This window comes from Astyanax mexicanus, chromosome 9, assembly GCF_023375975.1.
Source record: "Astyanax mexicanus isolate ESR-SI-001 chromosome 9, AstMex3_surface, whole genome shotgun sequence".
Classification (NCBI taxonomy): Eukaryota; Metazoa; Chordata; class Actinopteri; order Characiformes; family Acestrorhamphidae; genus Astyanax; species Astyanax mexicanus.
Window position 1 is genome coordinate 17,516,891 of NC_064416.1, and position 23,912 is coordinate 17,540,802.

Genomic DNA, 23,912 nt, shown 5'->3' on the forward strand with positions numbered 1-23,912 from the left:
CTATCTCCCTCATCTTTTGTGTGCCTTGCTATCAATTTGCTGCTGTAATACTGTGAATTTTCTTATCTTATCTTATTTTATCTACCATGACAGACCCTGGCTTTTGGACTTTTTGTTGATAACAATCAGGGTGGTCTTTTTTGCCTTTTGTCCGGAGCATACAGTGTCCATTTCTTCCAAAAAGATCAGGAATTATGATTCAATTGACCAATATAAACACTTCTACTGTGTGATGGTCCATCCCAGACTCAACGCTACTTCTGGACATGGTTAACGTATGATTCTTTACTGTTTTGCACAGTAAAGATTTAAGTAGTATTTTTCAATGGAACTTTTAATGGTATTGTAGTGCTTAACAAAGGTTTGCCAAAGGATTCCTTTGTCTATGGGTTTCTATCAGCTATTGTTGCAGTTGATGCAGTACTATGTGTAACATTTCTGATCACTACATACATACTAGGTACCACAGTTCCTCTCTTATTAGTGTATAGATCCATATACTTTTTAGTAATGTATATTTTCTTGTATTTTTTCCTTGTATATTTAGATTTTATATATTGTTTTGTATATTTCCTGAAATTTCTTCTGCTCTGTCCTCTAAAATATGCTGTGCTGTGCTGCCATAACATACAACATTTCCACTGTCTCTCGTTTATGGTATGGTTTTGTCTACATTGCTCTGGTTTCTGGTGATTAACTGTTTTCTGTATCAACCACGTATTACATCTGTTTATTTTTATAATAAACATATATTTTTATCAGTATCTGCACGTGTCTGCAATTCTGTGCTCATCATGACAATGTGTGATTATGTATTCAAATACAGTTCAACAAAATCTGAAACTTATAAAAGAATGAACACAGAACATAAGCTGACATGAACAAACATTAAAGACCCACACAATAGTAAAGCAAAAAATGTGACTGTGCAGTGTGTAACAATTCTTTAATATTCATATCTGGGCTATATGAAGGTTACACTAAAATAATTCAAAAACCTTACATTTTAGGTTACAAACAATTTACTATGTATTTCAATGTACTTGTACTGAATCAATTATTCTTATGATGTTTAATTTTACTGCATAACATTAAAAAGGTCCTTTATACATGATTGATGAGCTGGTGGACTGAACAGTGTGTTCCAACTGGTGCTTACATTGTGTTATATGATTATAACACTTCTAACTATAATAACTATGAAATATATTATTTGCATATCATTATCATAATGTAGTGAACAGCACCAGAAAAGTAAGTATAAAAGTATTCCATAATTGCTTTTTATATTATTATAATAACAATATTGTATGCACTTATAGTAAACGATGTGTAGTTATTATATTATGAGGTTTAAAGCATTACTACATTATGTATAGGTATTACCTTGTGAGTTTTTATGACGTGTTTCAACATTATAGGTATTACTGTATAATAGAAGTTACTCTATTATGACAGTAAATTGGGGCATTCTGAAAAGTCAGGGCCATTCTACCAGCTTCTTTGTCTTTGTTGCATTTTTTTAACATAATAGTCGAACGATTGAGAGACTTTCCTAAAGTTTGGCATCAAAATTTGATAGAAGGATGAAGAATGATGGAACTCTTACATAAGGAACATTGCATCATGTCTGCACACACCAGAAAACAAGTTTACCCTTACGTCAGATAACAAACACATCAAATGAATACCGAATCAGAGATCCAAGACACACACAGATAACCTTGAACATCCATCGCCCTTCACCCCCTAACCATATAACTCAAAACACACCACCTAACTCTTGCCTGTTTTGCTTTGGTTCTGTTTCATCATTCAAAGTCTACACCACAGCTCCCAGTCCCACAGTACCTGAAGCTAAGGAGGGTCAGTGTGACTGTGACACTCAGTGAAAACGTATGTTATGATTTAGCACATCACAGAACTCCATGTTCCATGTTCCATGCTCCATGAGTCAGCCCCTCACAGTATATACATTTCCTCCAGCACGTCGCCTACTCAACTATTGGTTAACGCAAGTGTGTCAATGTACACCAATGGTGCGATAACCCTCAGCCAGTATGGACACAAGTTTATATGTCACTAAAACAGCAGCAAATAAGATTTCACGTGGGTTGTGTGCTGTTAGCACATAGCCCTGGTACAGTGCCATCTGAGCACACACACGCAGCACAACCATTGAGCAATAAAAGAGAAGTAATGGCGTCAAAAATCAATAGGAAAGTTTTAAACAGTCGCTGAGATACTGAGCTTATATAAATGTACTGCAACACAGTTTAGGCACTTGTGAAAACCCTATGTAAAAAGCTCCTTATCCGTGCAAGAAGGGTTTATAGACTCAGTAAAACTCTAACATAATACATCTTTAAAACATCTTTCATATGTGAGTTTAGTATTGGGTTATGTGTAGTTCTTATCACCAATAAGTCAGTGCTTAAACATGTTAAACATCCTAAATTTCCTTCGGGATAAATAAAGTATTTATGTATCTATGTATCTATCTATGTATCTATCTATCTATCTATGTATCTATCTATGTATCTATCTATCTATCTATCTATCTATCTATCTATCTATCTATCTATCTATCTATCTATCTATCTATCTATCTATTTAATTAGGTGAACTGGTGATTAAACTGAACACATCCACCTGGGCGCTGGCTATGGCACCCAACAGAAATTATTTTTTACTGCATTTGTGTTTATCTGTACCTATTATATTATACCTATTTTATTTTTTTGGAGAAAAAAATATTTTATAAACTGTCCCATACCTCTGTTCTACTACACCTGATTCATATAATTAACTGGGTATTACCTGCTGCATCTATACATTAACAATGTGATCATTTAAATTAGGTGTATTGGAGCAGGGAATCACCTAAAACACAATCCCAACAACCAGAACTGAGAACCACCGCTTTAGCATCTTTGCTTTAACAAATGATCTAATTTGACATAATTGCAAAACATTGCCCTTGAAACAACATACTAAACTAACAATGGTTTAGTATGTAAATGAAAACCAAATATGTTAATAATAACTTAAGTTAGATGTAGTTCTATCCATATTTGTGCATATAAACATATTTTTCTTTATAAAGTTATTTCAATTTAACAACTGCAAATGTAAAACAAAATATATTTATGGTACCAGTTGCTGACACTGCATCCCATGTGGCATTGGATGCTAATAGGACTGATCCACCCCATGATGAAATGTCAAACCCACTTCCTGTTTATAATATAATATATATTGCACAATACATATATCGTTTTAGCACTGTCCTTACAATGTGCGCATGTGCAATAGTCTCGTTGCAGGAAGTGCAATGACAAATAAGACAAATTACACCATACAAGTCAAGCTACAATTTGCTTGAAACATCTTATTTCTCATGACATACCTTCCAGAAGAAGATAAAATATCTGCCCAATATCAATTTTACTCCTATCTTTGATACACACACACACATATATATATATATATATATATATATTGGACCATGCGACTTTTGGAGAACAATATATATCACAGAACAATATCATGCAGCCCCACTTATAAATAAATAGTAAAAAAATGAAAGGTATGTAATTTGCAAAAAGAAAGTGTTTTGCTCAGTTATTGATAAATATTGTTTTTTTTACAACCCTAAACCCCTAACCTCTTGTACCATACAATATCATATGTTAACATGTCAGCAAGTCTATAAATAAAAACTTAAACTATGCTGTGCTTGAACATCAAATGTACAGCAAAAGATTTTTTTGAAGTATCCATAGAACTGAATACAAACCTAGAGTTTCACCGTGTGGAGCAGCAGCACCACTGCCTGGGTAACAGTCGATCAATAAGAGTCTGACATCAAACATTATACAACTCCAGCTGTTACAACACAATAAACTCCCTCTAGAAGTCCACGCATGACTTGCGTCTTTTTGACGGAGCGTAATCTGGATCATCCGAGTCTTGTGGGTCCGATTCAGAGTCTGAATACAATAAATTGACATCAAATGATACATTTTCCTCTTCTTCCTCCTCCTCCTCCTCCTCTTCCACTTCACATAACCGGCTTTGGGTTCTTTTTGGTGTGATGGTCGCTGCACTGTTCTGTTGACTCAGTCTGCAGAGCAGCACCTGGGGTTGCAGCCACTTGCACTGCAAGAAGATGGCCTGAGTCTCTAAGGATAGTTTTAGTTTATCTCTCAAGACACTGTCAGATCCTGAGATGGTACTGGCGACATCTTGCCTTGAGGAACTTGGAAAACTAACAGAATTGTGGCTTTGGTTGGACGTTGCTGGAGAACTGATTTGGTTCTTAGAGAGCATTGATAAGGAACTCTCCTGCTGAACTGAGGATGAAGTTGCTGGGCTTGTGGATGCTGGAGAACTGATTTGATTCTTTAAGGGCATTGACGAGGAACTTTCTATCTGGGCTGAGGGCGGAGATGGTGCTGAAGTTGCTGGGCTTGTGGATCCTGGAGAACTGATTTGATTTTTGGAGAGCATTGATAAGGAACTTTCCTGCTGAACTGAGGATGAAGATGTTGGTGAAGTTGTTGTGTTTGTGGATGCTGAAGAACTGATTTGGATCCTAGACAGCTTTGATGAACTCTCCTGGGCTGAGGATGAAGATGCTGGTGAAGTTGTTGTGCTTGTGGATGCTGAAGAACTGTTTTGGCTCTTAGAGATCATTGATGAACTCTCCTTCTGGGCTGAGGATAAAGGTAAAGATGCTGGTGAAGTTGTTGTGCTTGTGGATGCTGAAGAACTGATTTGGCTCTTAGAGACCACTGATAAGGAACTTTCCTTCTGGGCTGAGGATAAAGTGGTTGTGCTTGTGGATGCTGGAGAACTGATTTGGTTCATGGAGAGCATTGATGAGGAACTCTCCTGCTGGGCTGAGGATGAAGACGCTGGTGAAGTTGTTGTGCTTGTGGATGCTGGAGAACTGGTTTGATTCTTGTAGAGCATTGATAAGGAACTCTCCTGCTGGACTTGGGACGAAGATTTTGGTAAACATGATATGTCATGAGAGATGGATGGTAAATCTAGAGTGTGCTGGTTCATTGGGAATGCTGAAAGATTGGCTAAAGGTGAGGAACACTCCTGCGGGACTAAAGATAAAGAAGGCGTCCCTGAAGATTCTGATGAAGTCGTGATATTCTTAAGTGAAGAGAATAGAAAGGGTGAGATCTGTTTTGCTGAAAGTGATGACGTTGTTGAGATGTTCTGTTGTTGGTCTGAGGATGTTCTAGCAATATCTTGCTGCTGCACTGGAAGCATAAGAGATGAAGTGACTGGCTTGCCTAAGGAACACTGTGAGGAGGCATCTTGGACTTGGACAGCCCCTGAAAGGTTTGTAAAAGAGTAAGAGAAGCTGGAAGAGGAGTCACGATGTGAAGACAGAGATACATATGTAGAAGATGAGTCCTGGTGTGGAGGAGATGCTGAGGAGTGGGTTTTTCTCTGAGGAGTTGACTGAAGCAGGGGAGTGAGAGGTGATGATGGAGTGCATAAATGAGCCAGAGGAGCTTCGCTGTTCTGACCCTTGAGCTCCTCAGAACATTCCAGTAGGATACTCTTCATATTCTTTCCATGTTTGGAGCACAGGTGCTCCGTCTTGTCCTCCTCAATGGAGGTCTTCTTTTCTACATTCGCTCCAGAATCGTCTCGCTGAGGATCCTGCTGCTTCGCCACACATGGATCAAGGTCACCTTGAGTTATATCAAGCCTCAAACCTGATTTTGGTTTTAAATGCACAGATGGTCTTTCCAAACAAACGCTCTCTGTAGCTTTCTGTAGAAGTGAAGGACTTTTATTTCTATTCAGCCATGAACCCTGGGAGCATTGCTGGGACAGCCTCTCCTCCGGGCTCTGCTGAGATCTTAGAGCTATACAGAAAGAGCCAGGTACTGGTCTGTCAGCTTCAGCTCGCTTCTTTAGCTTATCGGCATCAACTTGACTAAAGTGTGTTGCCATAGCTGGAACATAACAGAACAAAAAATTATATATTGTACGTATAAAATTGTTTCAAGGCAGAGTTGGACAAATTTGAGTAATTTCTAAAAGCTCACCACATCTCAAAAGCCTCTTAAGCGCAGTGGGCAAGGATGCACTGTTACAGGTAAGTAGCTGGTGTAGCAATTTCTCTGTCTCATCCAATGAAAAGGACTGCTTTAAAATCTACACACAAAAGCACACATAAATATTTGAGCAATAAAACAAGCAATCACTTATTTAGACTACCTGTACAGTATATAATTTAATATTTTGATTTTTTTTCTTCCCATTCATATGTTTGCTTACTTCTATTGTTTTTATATTGAATGTATTTATTTATACAGTTCTTCCTTTGCAGATACATGCATCAACTATCAAGCGCATTTATATTTTAGTGTATTCACTGAAATATAAATCCCCTTTTTTGCATTGAGGAATAAAATATAACAATAGATGTTTATACAGTTGCACAGAATGCACATCTATACATCTATGGTTTTATTTAGCACTTTCTCTAAATAAGGGCAAAAGCAGCATCTATATCACTGGTGTGCCCCTTTAAAAAATGAGCAAAAAACACGTGCATTGAATAAGCACATCCAATTACATCCATTAATCAAATGTAAAAACTATGCAATGAAAATGACATTCATAAATATAAAAATAAGACCATTTAAAAATCATATGTTTCTTTTTTTTCCAAATTGGAAACCTGCTTGAATTTTTGCACCAGAGGTGACATAGAGTAATCTGAAAGGAGTGTGTAAGACTGGTGGAGGAGAACATGCCAAGATTAATGAAAACTTAGAATTGAAAAACAGGGTTATTCCACCAAATATTGATTTCTGAACTCTTAAAGCCTTATGAATATGAACTTAATAGGATTACTGTTTCTCTCAAATATAAAAAAGAAAAAACAGCCTGCCATTAATACAAATTCTATATCTTTTTAAGAACTGTATCCATGCATTCCAATACACAGTGGAAGAGTGCTGCTCTGGCCATGCTCTACCTGTATAGTCATATATTACATTCCTTATACCCCTAATCTATTGTACATGTAGATGTTAACAAAATCAACGGATATGTACCTGATCTATATGTGTCGGCTGTGGAAGGGCTTTGTTCAGCTCTTTCAGATAATGTAACAATCTCTCTTCCACCTTCATGGCATAACGTTCCCCGTACTGCTCCTCCATCAAATCCTACACAGCAAGATCAAAAAGCAGAACAACAAAATATAAATATCTTATATCTTTTGTTTTTTTTTTTACCATGAAGGAATAAGGAAGGGTTTTTATATTACCCTGATATAGGCTTTGCGCATGTCAGGATTTCTAGCTAGAGACTGAGCAAATCTTTTGAAATCCTGCTGAGTTTTCTGCATCAGCTCCAAATGTTTGCGGCTCTAAGCAATGCAAAAAAAAAGGAAGTAAAAAATTTTGTAAAGCACAGTTTGGTACTCTAAAAAGAAGAGGCATTTATATACGGATACATGCAATTGTATTGCAAGCTTTGGAATATTCCTTGTTTTAGCAGAGTTTTAGCGACCCCTAGAGGAAAATAATACTAGTTGCACTTACACTTCCATGGTAGTGTGGGAGATTTTCAGGAAAGAACCTTGTGATCTTGTCATTGATGCTGGTCACACTCTGGTCATCCCATAACATCCACATAATGACCTGAAATATATTGTATATTTAGTTTTACAAAAGTAAGCATTTTATTAAATTATTTAAGCTTTTTGTGTATTGCTCTGAGCTGGTTTTCATGCATTTAAATCTGAAATTTAACAATGGCTATAAGGTGCAGAATGAAAGACTGCTTGAAATCAGAAACCGACTGATTTTAGTTCTGTTTTAGTGCTGCCTTCTCTTTTTATGTACTTTCTGACATTTACAGATCAGCCATAACATTAAAACCACCTGCACATCCATAAGCTATTTGAACCACTTTAGGTATGTAATATTTTATGATTTTGGCTAAGTGACAAAATTCAACAGACACTTCTGAGACACTATGAACATTAATTTATCATACCTCCATAGCCATTGTTTCAAAGTAAAAAAAAAACAAACAAAAAAAAAACCCTAAAACAATAAAAATACAGCATAAATGAGCGGCATATATACATCACTATGCTGCGTCATCCAAACACTGTCTTACCAACGTCTTCAAGCCAAACATTATCTTCATATGTTTGATGGAGGACACTAACTGAGGCATTAACCCGTAAGTGACCTCCAGAAACTCCATCACTCTTTCAAAGTGTTTGATGTCTCTGGCCCTTATGACCATCCAGGTTTCAGCCGCCATCACACGCAAGCTGCATGGTTCCTCAGGAGTCAGATGCCTACAGTCACCTTCCAGCCACAGTGGGGGACCAAGGACTACGCATCAAGGACAAAAAAAGGACAAAAAGTTAGCACTGAGTAAAATACGTAATTAAAAAGGTTTGTATTCTAAAATAACACATGCAAAGGTCAAACTCTAAGAAAATAAGATGGACCACAGCAGTTACTTAGAAGCTGTACGTACATGCATCAGGGTGTCTGAACCGGTTATGAATGTTGTATTAACTATTGTCTATAAGAAACAATAGCTCATTACTTATTCAACTTTTCAAGAGGTTTTAAGTCTAGTCTTGGAAATCACAGTATGCTGAATGGAAAGAAACACATAATCTACAACTAGGCTTAATCCCTGTCTAGAAAACTGACATTTATTAAAAACACAATAAAGAGTACAACAACCATTCCTATGCTTTAAAACACATAATTACACTTAATCACAACCTGAAATTATGAAATGTAAAAATTGATGAAAACCTGCAAAACACAGTGTTGGGTGTTTAGTCTATGGCCAAGTGTTGTTGTTTTTTTTTTGGTTTCTGACAAAAATGTTCATTTTGGTGCATCTCTATAAAACATTATTAAACCTTTTATCTGTATAAGTATTACAACGTCATAAGAATTTATGCTGTTTTTTATTACTAGATTAAAAAGTTGTTTAGCAAAAAGATGATTAATCTCTAATGCACTGAAACAATGTTGAGCTCAGATTCTACACCGATTCATCATTATGGTTTTATATATAGTCACTGTCCAATTTAAAAAATGCAAAACAGCTCCAAAACTCTCCAAAACAGCAACTTTACAGGAGAGAACGAAAACCTTGTTAACTGTTTTTCAGGTCACTTTGGAGAATTTCTTTTGGTTCATTCATCAATAAATTTAGACATGGTGTAAGGGACAAATAAGATGACAGAAACGGAGATACTTGTTTTTCATTGGACAGCAGTGATATGTTTGTATAAACTTTACTGCCATTAAATATATATATCTTCTTTGTATTCTATTCTTATAATTTGTACTTTGTTTCTACACCATGTACTTTGTTCCTGCAGTGTAAAAATGGACGTTTAAATCATGAAGGGACATTTATTATTATAAGTATTACTTGTTGGAGGCACCTTTTATATAGCATTAATTCTGAGTGTAGAAGAGCTCAGCCATGACCATTCTAAACCTTTAAATGAACATTCATTTAATGTCAGAATTTCAACACTAACTGTTGCCTATTAGGCAATGTAAGGAAAGGGTGTTTTAAGGATGTTTTTTCGTCATTGACATTGAAAGATGTAATGCAAACATACACTTTTTTTATTTAATGTTCTTCGCTTATTGATCTACATGGCAAAAGTTTACACAATATAAAAAAAAACACAATAGTTAAAACATTATACTACCAATACAAAACAAAACAAAAGAAAGAACAGAACAGTAAATCCAGAGTATAGTAAACTAAAAAAAAAAACAAATTCATTACAACATTACTTACCTTCTAAAACATCTTCCATTTGGTTAGTCCAGGCATATTCAATGATCCACAGAGGTAAAGCAGAGATCAGGCTGGAGCAGGTTTTCTCACACCACAGACTTTCATCCATCCCCGTGAAGAGCTCACATCACCATCTCCATCACCATCCTGATGCTCCTTAAGTGTCCCAGTGCTGGTGTGGAGTGGAGGGTGAGTGTCGGGGTCCTCAGGCCCCGCCCCTTTTAATCTCAGACCCGGGATCTGTTCAGACAAGTCCTGCAGCTGATCTGCCCAGCAGCCCAGCTTTCATTACAAATTACCATAAAACTGACCCCGAGAACCAGCGAATAAACACACAGACAGCCCGTTCATTCACCAAACACTTATCCCACCTGTTCACAATTCACTCTATTTACACTTTAAAACACAAACAGCGATAAAACCCCATAAACACCCAGATAAACACTGCTCAAACTAACCATACACTTCCACACATGGGGGACAGTAGAGGACCTTTTCATAATAAAAGTCTTTTTTAAAAGAATAATGAAAGAAAGTGTCTTTTTTTAAATAAAGGAAGAACGAAGAAAAATCAGGTTATAATCTGTAGAGTGCAACAATGTTTTGAAATGGATTTACCTGTCTGTTTTAAAAATAAAAGCAATCATAAAAATTAATCAATTTAATATTTATATATAATATCATTTAAAATAAAAATAAAGTCTCTTGTTGAATTTTGGAGGAATTTTGTATTATTCAAAGCTATGATTACTTTGATTATATTGTTCACATATATTTTAATTCTAATTTAGCAAACAATTCAATTGGCTTGTTTGTTAAGTTTTAAAACACTGAAACATGAAGTAAGACGCCAGCTTCGCTACAGGACTTTTATTTTGTTAAATACAAGACGCAGGAGCAGTGCTGCAGACTTCACGGACAGCACGCTGTGGGCTATTTGTGGAGGTGATGGTGCAGAATAGCTGTTTGGGTGTCGGAACTGAACAGAATGGATAAAACTCTTCTTCTCCTTACCCTTATCCCTCTTGACACACCTGCTGTGTGTGTGAAATCTGACTTCTGATGTACGTATTGGCTTATTTTTTGAGTGATGACATATATATATATATATATATATATGGAAAAAAAATAAGAGACCACCTCAGTTATTTATAGATATATGTTTGAGTAAAATGAACATATATTGTCATTTAGAGCATTTATTTGCAGAAAATGAGAAATGGCTGAAATAACAAAAAATATGTAGAGCTTTCAGACCTCAAATAATGCAAAAAAAATATATTAAAAAATCCTATTCATTATGTTTTAAGAGTTCAGAAATCAAAATTTGGTGAAATAGCCATAATTTTAAATCACAGTTTTAATGCATCTTGGCACATTCTCCTCCACCAGTCTTACACACTGCTTTTGGATAACTTTATGCCATTCCTGCTGCACAAATTCAAACAGTTCAGCTTGGTTTGATGGCTTGTGATCATCCATCTTTCTCTTGATTATATTCCAATTGTTTCCTATTTTTTTCCAGAGCTGTATATAAAAAAAAACACTGACCACACTGTTCATTTCATAATTGTATAATTGGATGATGTTCAGTATAAATGTCACTGTACTATTCATAACAAGAATATTTGAATAGCAGAATATGCCACTGCTGATACACTTGTCAAAATATGATACTGTGTATCATGACAGTGTCTTCAAATATTGTGATACTATTGTGTATATATAGACTTGCTTGTTTACATAATTGAAAAATAAATAAATAAATTATGTCCAAGACTGGGCTTATACACAAAAATTTTTCTCATCAATTTTTTTTTTTTTATTTAGTTCAGAAGTCCAGGGAAATGCAAAGAGTTCACTTCCATTTTCTGTATTCTCTAGAGGTTAACTTATGTCTTACAGCTGTATAGATTAAGTTTTTTTTCACTGAATTACATTAATAAATATTATTTGTTCTAAAAGTAAAAATACACTGATAAAGTATCTGAAAACCTGTTATTTCTATCACTAGGTGTCTGTACTATCATAGCAAATTTACCTTTTTTGATGACATTTTGATGATTTCACTTTTCCAAAACAAAAGGTCTTAAGTTAAAGCTGCTCAACAGCTAGTATAAAATACACTTTAAATTCACAAACAAATAATGGTTTCGTTTCTATTTTTAGGGGAGTAATATTGCAAAATAAATGTACTCAGTGAACAGGAAGAATACATAAATTAATTACTTAATATGCTCTCTCTCAGCTGTCAGTCTTTATCTCCATTGTTATGATTTTCAAAAATATTTATTATTACCTTTAAAACATATTTCACAGAAATCCCAGACCCAGACCGTAATGACCTGAATAAATATGAACTTTTAGATATGATCCTTTTATTATTGGCACAATTAATTATTTTATTTAATGCATAAGCAATATATTGTATTACTTTTTTTTTAGGTAAAGCATTTCTGACAATAATTCATAATCTGATTAAAGAACATTTCCCTAATCTTTCCAGTTGAAAGATATATGAATTTTTCCTCCCTAGAGAAAGAAATCCCAATCTTCCAGGATGACCAGGATTGACGATGTGATGAAGCTGTGCTGCGAACTCTCTGCAAACCAACAGGTTAAGACTGCAGTGAAGCACTCTGGAAAAGGTGCACTGACTGCTGGAGGCCTTGCCTTTGCTGGTGGGTTGGTAGGTGGTCCACTTGGCATTGCAGTTGGTGAGTATTTATTATTCAGGGTAACTGTCAGCAGTATACTTATTACATTTAAAATCACAGTCTCTGAGCTCATCTGTTTTGCTTACTACTTCCAGGTGGGGCTGTTGGAGGCCTGCTGGGATGCTGGATGACAACTGGCCAGTTTAAACCACTGCCTCAGATAATCCTGGAAATGACACCAGATCAGCAGCAGAAACTCTATGAAGATATCATGGCTGTTTTGGGATCTGTAAACTGGACTGATGTAGCCCAGTTAACTGCCATAGTAATGGGGAATGCATCATTGCAGCAGCAGGTGACGGCTGCTTTACTGGCCTACGTTCAAAAAGAGCTCCAAGCAGAGGTTCATTATGTTGACTGACAACAAGGTGGAAACAAGACAGAGAGCATTTTGCCAAAACCGGGATTAATTTTATTCCTTACGTACTGTTTAATTTATTTTATAAAATGTGATTAATGTGTATTTAACTAATTATGGCACAGGTGTTTACTGACTAAATTATGGTTTGCTTAGGAGCATCAGTAAAGACGGAAAATGCTGGAATCTGTAAATAAATAAATGAAGCAAATTGACCTTTGCAATCAATATCTGAATTTTTGCCAATAAAATTAGAAGCAGATGTCAGACAGACAACAAACAAACCCCTCCACTCTGATTGGTGGTCACCTGAATCTGCATCAACAAGACCGCCCCCTCATCCCCACCCCCCCTATACAACCCTACACATTCTTAACCCAAAAATAAAGGATATTCCAATTGTTAGTAAGCAGTGCCACAGAACAACCACCATCGTACAGTATCATATCTGAAATAGATGTCTGTATGTAGAAATAGTATGCAGAATGTTTCATTAGTCTAAACAACTTATACTCTCTGTTAAAGTGAAACTTTAAAATAACCAGCTGCAAATGGCCTCAGTATATGTTCAGATTTTTTTTCTGGTCCTCTTTGGTACCCAGGAGATCTCTTTTGTGTTCACACCACTAATTTTAAACCTTTTGAAATTCTGACCTAAGCAGTTTAATTCAGCAACATTGTCACTATGCATACTTGTCACATGTATTTATATACCTTTGCCTTTTCTTTACATTTACACAGAACTGCAGCACTGTTCCTCTGTATTTTTTAATTTTCTGAAAACAGAAAAAATATATATTTCTGCCACAATCTTGTCATTAGTCATTGTAATTCCACATGCAGCCACTGCTTCTAAGTTGCTTTTAATCTGTAAGAATTGTAGCTGGTTAAGGCAAGTTTTGAGGTTAATAAATTCACAAAGTGCAACAAAGACTCTTTTGTTAAAAAAAAAAGACAAATTGTTAAATAAGAAATCCTGCAGACTTTTTAAGTGTTTTAAGTGTCCCACAATTGTGGCCTAAAAGATCAGGAATCCACCATATAGCACAGGGCATGAAATCTCGCATTTCCTGGAAACTGAAGCTCAGAAAACTGCATAGAGAACAGCCCGTTTTAGTTTTAACACACTACTGAGACACTATTTGGGAGGTTTAATTAATATTTATTACATATTTTGACGAGACACATAAGATCAGTTAAAGAAAGTCCACATCTATCCAACAATCACTGTGTTGTCATCAGCAAACTCATAATAAGGCACCTCCAGGTTCAGGGGAGCAGGGCCCTTCCTAATTCTGCCTGACGCATCATAATGTGACCCGTGACACGGGCAGTAGTACCCACCGTATTCGCCGGCATTTGCAATAGGAACACAGCCTAGATGAGTGCACACACCAATGACAATAACCCATGAAGGATTGGTGACACGGTCTTTGTCGTGCTGAGGGTCCCTAAGCTCTGACAAGTCCACGCTAGCCTCAGCTGCAATTTCCTTATCAGTTCTGTGGCGGACGAACAGGGGCTTGCCTCTCCACTTGAAGGTCATGTTCTTTCCTTCTGGAATATCACTCAACTTGATCTCAATTTTGGACAATGCCAGGACATCTGCTGAAGCACTCATGGAAGACACAAACTGAGTGACCACTGTCTTAGCTGTATACACCCCAACCACAGCAGTGGACCCTGTGACCAAGTAGGAGAAAACCTTCCGAGTTTCACTGCTGTCTTGAGCAGACTTCTTGGGGTCCTGGACATCAGGGCGGCGATAGTCAGAGAAGTCAGGAATACTGATATCAGTGTGGGCCAAACGCACACCAAGAATCCCTACAAAGAAAACAACCAGAGCAATTGTCAACAGAAAACACTTTAGAATGCTTTTTTATCATAAAATGTAGCCTCGCACATGTGTAGTAGTAATGACATATTAAAGGATGTTATTATACTAATACTGCAATGCAATGATTTGATATACTTTATAAACACATAATTTACTGCTTAAAAAATGAATGACATATTTTTGAAAAATTTCTGGACTTCTATAGCTGAATGACTAATACATTCTTATAGAAACCCTGTTATAGAAATCCTTCTCCGTTTCTTTCTTACAGTCACAATCATGTCAGCTAGTACTCTAATAACATTATGCTGAATTGTGCCATGTTTTGAACACTACTGGCACTTTTATGGGTCAAAATGTCAGTTTGACACAATTCCCCACTAATAAAAATTACATTTAACTCCTCTGACTTGACACAGATTGTCACAATCATTTTAAACTATTAGTCTCTAGCCACCTTCAGACAGCCTGTAACTGTTTTAGTTTAGCCTGTCTGCACATCCTTTTATTTTGATTTTTATTTTAATTAAATCTTATAACTTACTGTTTGCTTCTTTTTATAATTAAAACATTTTTTTCCAATCCCTTTAATTTTGTAAATGCTTAGCTGCATTGGAAATAAAGGTTATCCTCAATGTATTACCGAGAGAATATAAAGGTTGATTAATTGATTGATTATTTGCTATAGCTAGGTTATCTCCCAGGCTCTGAGAGCAGCTCAGTACCTGCGCTCTGGCTCTTCTCTCCGGGGCTCGCCGCCGCCTGTCCCAGGCTCATAGCTCCGGTCACCGCAGCTCTAGCCTGCCGGGACAGGAGGAGCCTGGCGGGGTTCAGGGACGGGGAGAGCAGTCCCCGGCACCCAGCTAAAGTCGCCATTTCTCCGGCAGAGCTACAGCAAATCCGGTCACTGCGACCCTTCAGAGGGCCTTCCACAGACACACCGTGTACAAGGCAGACCACAGGGAGCCTGATCATAAAGAACGTAACGCTCATTCATTAAACCACTACCTAAAATATGAACATATTATATATCATTGCAAAATAAAACATGAAACTGTTCACTAGCTTGCTCATTTATAGCTGTCTTAAATATCTGTAACTCTGTTATAATTCCGTACAGGCAGTATTGTTTGGTCTATCTGTGTTTATGGGGTCCTGTCAGTGGAGGCGTGTTTACAAGAGCTGGAGCAGAGACTCTGTAGAGAGTAGATTACCCACTTCAGGATGTGTCAACACCTGGTTTATTAGAAACGAGAGGTCCAAAAGGAACGGGCTCATATGGAGCACTTAAGCAAAATCAGAATCAATGAATGTTTAATGATTTTTAGACTAAAATTGTTTTAATTTACTTAACACTCATATCAAGTTCACGTTTCACTAATGAAGACATATTTAAAAAAAAGTTTTGCAAATTCAGTTGTAAGCAGTGGTGTCAAATATCAAAGTACCGTTACTTTTTTCTGCACTTTATACTCATTACACTTTAAAAATAGCCGTGTTACTTCTATTTCATTTCAGCTTGTTTTCATTCCTGTTTCTCATCATTTAAAAACCCTATCCAGATAAATCTCTCCATCCAGATAGAATGAATTTGATTGTGGTTGGATGAGAAGTGTAAACATATACCATTCTGATCCTGATCACTTGCACACTCGAGTGAAATGTCCCAACTAAGCTTCTTTAATATATAAAAAATACTATATATTATAATAATTTAATAATATATGTCTATATCTATTTCTACAGCTTATACATGTGAAGTCAGTCACCGCTTTTCACGTGCTCAGAGGACAGCACAGCGACTTGGTTCTGATATATCAGCTCACAGATGCCTTGTGCTGATTGACATCACCCTTTGGAGTGATGTGGGGAGAGAGTGCCATCTACCCACCCAGAGAGAACAAGGCCAAAAATGCTTTTTTCAGTGCTTCAGTAGCCGATGGCAAGCTACATGAACAGGATTCAAACCAGCAATCTCTTGATCATAGTGGCAGTGCTTAGCCCGCTGGACCACTCGGATTCCCTATGTTTTTATAATTGTAACAAGTAAGGGTGCAGCACATAAAAACTGTATTGGAGTAAAAGTATTGAACTCATCCAAAACAGTGAAGTGGAGTCAAAAAAAAGATTACTCCAATAGAGTACAGATACAGAGTTTTAGTTCTTTAGTACAGTATTGAATTAGTTGTACTTTTTACTATACATATCTAGTTATAAACCTTTATATAAACCTGACTGTATCTCCGTTAATAGTGTCTATCTAGCATTAATGCTAGCGTCTCTGTTTCCCAGAAATCGTTATTTGAAGAAAACTGAAAACTTACAGGTAAAATTCCATTCTTATTTAGCGAAATACTTAATTTTCCTATCCGGAATTAAAAGAATATAATAGATTTGTAGTTAACTACTACTTTTAATTTAAGACTTTAGCCTATTAGCTCTATTCACCCCCATTCGTTCAGGACTCTCTCGTAGGCTCCCTCTAGCGGTTTGAGGTTATTTTCTGGTATAAAGAGGGAGATGGGAAGTGGGCAGTCTCTCCATAAACGAGCTCTGTTAGGATCAGGATCAGGATCAGCATGGGCGCTCAGTTACAGTTTAATTATGAGATTCTTTCGTAGGAAAATAGCCGTAGTTGTGGTTTTGGCGTATGTGTTTTTCTCGCTGTACGCGGCGTACAGTGTGTTCTTCAGTAGGAAGGTCGTGTCTCGGGTGCACAGAGTGGTGAAGAAGGGCTCTGCAGGTGAGTTTAGCTGCTGATGGTGCTGAGCATTATTATTGCCTGTTATATATTAGCTCCACTTTACTATATTGGAGCCAGAGGGGACTTGAAAATACTAAAAATTAAGAGCATTAAAATGTGATTTTTGTGTGCCTCCCAGATATTTAATTGTTTCATGTATTTAATATTAATGTGCAATGTAGAAAATATGAAAAACATTAAATGAGAAGGTTTGTACAAACCTGTGACTGGTATTGAATATCTATGGAATTGCATTTTAGATATCTAAAATTTAGAGGGGAGCAAACACCTTTTTATTAGGCCTTTATTAAGGCCTTTATTATTAATAACATGAATACATGATAATATCAAATGTGCTTCCACCTTCTAACCCACTTCTAACCTTTTTCTAACCTGTTCCCAAACCTGCTAGATCTAATATTTGAGTACTTTGTACTGTGTTTTCAAAGTTAATTTTTTCTATTGTTTAGGAGTCACTTTTTAAAAACAATCTTTTTTAAACAATCGACGTACAACTTCTAGTTATTTATTGTATACTTAATTAGAGTTAACTAAAGTAGTGAAGATACAAAAAAAAGTAGTGAAGGTTATATGAAAAATAAAAATTCTTGATCACAAAAAAAAAAAAAAAGTAGTGAAGGTGTTTAAATGGTAATGGTATTTACAAATCACAGCAAAACTAGAGAGAATAGAGACCATGATGTGAAGAGTGCACACAGACTTTTAGTCAATATTAGGGATAAACTAATGTGTTTTTTAAAGTCCATGCCAATATGAATTATTTGTAAACTAAACAAGGAGATATTTGATTGAAATATTGAAATATGGAGTCAATATATAAAATGATTTGCAGTAAATTTACCGTGTGAACATTTGCAAAGCCTGATCCAGATCTGATTATTTCATGACTCAGCTAAACTCAAAATTGCCCATTATCTAATTATCTAAATTCATGTATATGCAATAGTCAGATTACTGACAAACTCTGATGCTCTGCAGTAATCAGATTATAAAGTGTGAAGTATGTAAACTCACTCTGGAGTTTGTATATGAAATTATTATTTTCCAATATGATTAAATGATTTGTTTTGTTTTCAGACAACTCTAAAGCAGCAGAGGAGGAATGGAACCCCTGGGAGGAGGAGGAGCGTGCAGAGTCTATCACTGTACTGCAGAAACGGAGGGAGGCTTACCGATCTTATCAAGAGCGCATTGCTAAGAGCAGACCTAAAAGATATAAAGTTCAGATCCTGGGTAAAGCTGCTATAGGTAAGTGGCCAGTTTTTTCTATGCCTCTGTGACATTTGAACTGGTTGTGTGCATTCTCTCCCTGTACAAACCAGAACAGCAGCCGCTTTTACTGTGTATGTGTTGTTGATGTCTTCTGAAGATAAGCCATGCTTGTTGTTGACCCTGCTGTGTAAAATCAGAAGCAGTGATAAAAAAGGTATTTGTGTGCCAGTTGAGTCATGATCTCCTTTTTTTTTAGCCCATTAGTGGAGATCACAAAAAGTTTGCAAAAAGTGTTGTGAAGAATGCTGCTTGTGTAGCAGCAACTGATGTAACTGATGTATCGATACAATATTCAATATGAATTATTTGTAAACTAAACAAGGAGACGTGAATGAAATACTGAAATATGGAGTCAATATTAATTTGCAGTAAAGTTTATAGTGTGAACTTTTGCAGCAAGACAATTCATACAGAAAATAAACTATCATTTATTTCCTAATATGTAATTAAATATTAGTTAAACATTTACTTTTTTATAAAATACAAAGTATATGGAGCTTCAAGCCAGTGTAAACAGCGTAAACATCTTTATTGTAACAAAATTCTGTAAATCCAGCAGTTCAGACACTAGAATGGCCACGCCTTTTTTCGATATGAACACCAATATGCAGACTGAATTCCTAAAAATGTTCTCATTAAAACACTCTTCTCATACTGAAAAGTAACTGAGAGCTGCACAGGTGAACATTAGATAAATATGGAATGTCTGTTTTTTGTTGTTGCTTTTAGGACTGTACTTGTGGGAACACATTTTAGAGGGTCCTCTGAATCCTACTGATAAAACAGGTCAGTGGAGGGAAGGAGAGATCCAGTCTGGAAAGATTAATTTCAGGTAAGGCATCAGGTAATCAGTTACAAATATGGCAGCTTATTTCCCCATTGTGAATATCATAGGGTGGAAAATGTTTGACTGGTTTAGTTCTGGGTTATGGCAATAGATATCATGTTGTTGTATTGGTGGCGGTTGCTTAGTGGTTAGAATGATGGGTTCATTAAAAGCAATATTATGTGAGAATTGGCATTTCTTTCTTTTGGGCTTACTCTAGAGTCTGAAAGTGTTATCAGAGAGATACAGAAACGTTGCTAAAAGTAAAAGAAGCATGTGGACTGTGCCATTTTACACAGTTTTAGTAAGTGGGATCCTGCAGACTTATCATACTTACATAGTGCAGTATCTGGCATGCTGAATCAATAATTACTCCTTGTCATAACAGGGCAGTGGAGCATCAGCAATGGATTTTATGCTGATATTTAAGAGTAAAAATGATAAATAATTCTGGTAAAGAGTTGTGGGTTCGATACATTAGATTTCTACCATATTGTCAGTTCAGTGAGTTGCTTTTCCAAGTGTTGTGCTAAGTTCTTCGTTTCAGCTCCTTTTTGTGGACATGCATGGTATGAGCATAACATATTACTCTCAGATTACTAGTATTTCTGTTTATAAATAAGAATTAATATACATATTAAGATACAGGAGTAACAAGCATAAGCATCTGTGCCTTTTGGTCCTTTGCCTGAAATCAGGTTCACAGCACTTTTCACATCTGCTATTTTGGTTTAGATTAATCAGAAAGTCTGAACCTAACAAGACCGCTTTGAAAGCATCTTAAGAGAGACTAAAATGAACCATTTTATTTGTGTTACTGTAGCTCAACAACAGTAGTATATATGTAGGCCATATTACAAGCATAATGACAGTCAATTTTGTTCTCTCTTTTTTTTGACTCTTTTTATCAAATATCTGGCTTAATCCAGCATTAAAATAAACTTTTTTTCCTGCAGTTTCTACACAGGCCCAGCAGTGGTGCAGGGTCATGTTCCACTGGACACAGACAGTGTGGTTTTGGTGTTAAATGGACGAGAACAGCAGAAAATCTCCTACTCCATCCAGTGGCTACAGCATGTTCAGGCTTTGGTCCAGGCCCACACGATCTCTAGGGTGGCTGTGGTATTACTGGGCAGTGAGCAGTGCACGAATGATTGGATCAGCCCCTATCTGAAGAGACAGGGAGGGTTTGTGGATCTGCTGTTCCTGGTGTACGACAGCCCCTGGGTCAATGATAAGGATGTCTTCCAGTGGCCTCTTGGTGTAGCCACGTAAGATCATCTTTTTTTGATTATGAACCTGTTTAAGTAGTCATGCTTGTTTAGCTGCTAAAAATTAGCTTTTATTACAGCTGTATTTAATCTGATGTTGCTGTTTCTTTTCTCATGGTAATTAGGTACAGACACTTTCCAGTTGTAACACCCAACACTCAGATGGTGAGCTCTGCAAGACCTTATATCTGCAACTTCTTGGGAACGGTCTACAAGAACTCATCTAGAGAATCTCTTATGGGCATTCTGAAGCAGAATGGCTTGGAGAAAGAATGTCTCACAAATGCTCGAGAGAAGTAAGTTTCAAAGACAACTCACTAATCAATATAAATTAACTTAAACATGAGGCAGGCTATTGTCAATACAAAGATGCATGGTACTAGTTTTTATGAATGAGGTGAGATGCAGAGTTATGGCACCAGTAGTGAATTTAAAGAATAATTCACAGTGAAATTAATCACATTTATTTATATTGTTTAATTTTCAAGTTTGCTTCTTCAGAGATGTTAGGCTAATAAAGCAAATGCTAGCAAATACAGGACTTAAACTGTCACCCATCTCTTCTCTCTCAATACATTTTCAAAACGTTATTTCTGCCTACTCAAAGCAGGTCCAGATTTTCTGACAAATCAAAATTTTAATTTCGATTGTGCCATCCCATGAAAAGATATTCTACTGTATTTTCTTTTTGGATATCCAGTTAAGCTTTTTCTGCTGATATCAGAATACTCCTTTTTCAATATTTTAAAGGCTGTCTATGGTTTCCTGTACTTGGTTAAGTGCAGTTTTGTTACTTGGCACTTTTCTAAATCATTGCTATTTCATATAATTAACAATGACAAACCTCGGTCAATCTAATATATATAATATACGGCTCTGGAAAAAAACTTAAAAATTAAGTGTTTTTTTTTATTTTACCAAATTGAAAACCTCTGGAATATAATCAAAAAGAAGATGGATAATCACAAGCCAGACCAAGCTGAACTGTTTGACTTTTTGCACCAGGAGGGCATAAATTTATCTAAAAGCAGTGTGTACGACTGGTGGAGGAGAACATGCCAAGATGCATGAAAACTGTAATTATAAATCAGGGTTATTCCACCAAATATTGATTTCTGAACTTTGGAATTTGGGAAAAGTTCTGTAGTTTATAGAGTAAAACAACAATGTTCATTTTACTCAAACATATACCTATAAATAGCAAAATCAGAAAAACTTATTTAAAAACTGAAGTGGTGTCTTAGTTTTTTCCAGAGCTGTATAATTATACAAAAATGAAAAATAACAACTCAACTACCCTTATATTTATGTTGAAATTACCTCCTCTACATTTCTCAGGTTGCACTGAACTTGAAAATACAACCTGACAGTGTGTTGTTTAGTGCACTGTAACCTATAGCCTTCAGCTTAATGCATTTTCTGTTTAAATGAACAACAAGAAACCTGCATTCCCCACACTGTGACTGTGTCCTTGGTAATGCAGTGTTCCTCTTCTGTGTTAGGTGGCTTCCTCAGGAGACAGCGGACACCTCCAGACAGTACCAGATGGCTCTGGCTCAGAGTGACCTGACCCTGTGCCCAGTTGGAGTAAACACAGAATGCTACCGCCTCTACGAGGCGTGTGCCTATGGCTCTGTGCCTGTGGTGGAGGACGTCCTGACTCCCGGAGCCTGCGCAGACGGTCGCAGTTCCCCTCTCCGTCTGCTCAAAGATGCAGGGGCACCCTTCATTTTCCTCAAGGATTGGAAGGAGCTCCCGGCCATTCTGGAGAAGGAGAGAGTGATGAGTCAGGCGGAGAAGACGGAGAGGAGAATGAGGCTGCTGGAGTGGTACACTGGATTCCGTCAGCAGATGAAGGACAAGTTTACAGAAGTGCTGGAGGAGGCCTTCTTTAAACTGAGCTAAGAGAAGGCTGTGAATGGTCTGTACATTTGGACAAGTATGATCAATACAAGTTTCATTGTATCACTGAGATTTTACTGCATCATGGCCCCCCCAGTCTTTTCTCATCTGTAGAATGTTATTTATTTACTTTTAAAGGTTTACCTGTACTTTATGTATTAATATGCATTTGCAAAATTCATGTGTACTTTGTGGAAAAAGTGTACTGTTTACATTTTCTTTTGTGTTGTTTTAAATATAAATTATTTTAGATTATCCCATTCATCCTGCATCACAGTGCAATACAATTAAAAACGTTTACCCTCCTTTATAAAATGTTATTGTGTTTAATGGAGCTCTGATTATTGTGTTGTAAAGCTATATATTGGTCATACCGCATTAAAGCATAGTTCATGAAAAATTAGGTTCAGATAAAAAATATAACAGCTTGCAACATCACAAGTACATAAGAGGAAGGACCTGCCAACATGTAAAAATAAACAATGAAAAACAGTAAAGTAACTGGATTTGTTTAATCTTTTTATATGTATTGATAATGGGATGTATTGATTTACTTTTTTTCTATAATCTCAGCAGTTTTTGTATTTCTGAATTTATTTAAGTTACAAGTTAATCAAGAAAATAGTTTCTTAAAGAATGAGGGGAAAATGCAAATTGTAAATCAACATAGATATTTTATTAATGCAACATTTTATAAATTGTTTACTTTCCTTTGCATTCATTTGTATTATTATTAATTTATTTAAATACATTTTAGTTTGTAATTTTAGTCCTGCTGTGACAGTGGGTACTGTAGTAGCTATTGTGCACACCAGAGGTCTTGTATATTTTGTATTCTTTTTAAATTGTAATTGAATTTTAACTTTTTTAGGAATAATGAAAATAAATAATGAAGCAAACTAAAAAAAAAAAGAGATTAGCCATAAGACAAATTTGAAAGAAATGTTTTTATATATAATTTATTTTTCACAAGTTTACTTTTATTTGCATTTTTAGTATTATTTATCTATAATGTGGTTTATGAATAATCTGCTAAATGAAACTTGCTCTACACGAGGGCCCTGTAGTAACTGGTTTTGTCCGGTAGGGGTCGCTGATGGATTTGTGAGGCACCCGCAT

At 36.2% G+C, this 23,912-nt stretch overlaps 4 protein-coding genes across 4 annotated transcripts; 2 read left to right on the top strand and 2 right to left on the bottom strand.

Moving 5' to 3' along the window:
- Nucleotides 1–248: 248 nt before the first annotated feature.
- Nucleotides 249–10,427, bottom strand: LOC103038882 (uncharacterized). The gene is made up of 7 exons (XM_007250955.3): nt 9,847–10,427; nt 8,173–8,396; nt 7,590–7,688; nt 7,313–7,414; nt 7,098–7,211; nt 6,081–6,189; nt 249–5,987 (listed from the first exon to the last, which is right to left on the bottom strand). The coding sequence occupies exons 1-7, from the start codon at nt 9,953–9,955 to the stop codon at nt 3,913–3,915; spliced, it is 2,832 nt and encodes a 943-aa protein (XP_007251017.3). The 5' UTR covers nt 9,956–10,427; the 3' UTR covers nt 249–3,912.
- Nucleotides 10,428–10,750: 323 nt separating this feature from the next.
- Nucleotides 10,751–13,136, top strand: zgc:112052 (protein C19orf12 homolog). The gene is made up of 3 exons (XM_007250954.4): nt 10,751–10,910; nt 12,383–12,563; nt 12,659–13,136. The coding sequence occupies exons 2-3, from the start codon at nt 12,407–12,409 to the stop codon at nt 12,922–12,924; spliced, it is 423 nt and encodes a 140-aa protein (XP_007251016.1). The 5' UTR covers nt 10,751–10,910; nt 12,383–12,406; the 3' UTR covers nt 12,925–13,136.
- A 926-nt stretch (nt 13,137–14,062) lies between these two features.
- Nucleotides 14,063–15,699, bottom strand: LOC103039511 (cytochrome b-c1 complex subunit Rieske, mitochondrial). Its single transcript, XM_007250957.3, has 2 exons — nt 15,484–15,699; nt 14,063–14,745 (listed from the first exon to the last, which is right to left on the bottom strand). The coding sequence occupies exons 1-2, from the start codon at nt 15,632–15,634 to the stop codon at nt 14,135–14,137; spliced, it is 762 nt and encodes a 253-aa protein (XP_007251019.2). The 5' UTR covers nt 15,635–15,699; the 3' UTR covers nt 14,063–14,134.
- A 1,592-nt stretch (nt 15,700–17,291) lies between these two features.
- rxylt1 (ribitol xylosyltransferase 1) lies at nt 17,292–23,186 on the top strand. Its single transcript, XM_007250958.4, has 6 exons — nt 17,292–17,501; nt 18,600–18,770; nt 19,524–19,626; nt 20,577–20,891; nt 21,017–21,187; nt 22,394–23,186. The coding sequence occupies exons 1-6, from the start codon at nt 17,363–17,365 to the stop codon at nt 22,794–22,796; spliced, it is 1,302 nt and encodes a 433-aa protein (XP_007251020.3). The 5' UTR covers nt 17,292–17,362; the 3' UTR covers nt 22,797–23,186.
- Nucleotides 23,187–23,912: the final 726 nt, after the last annotated feature.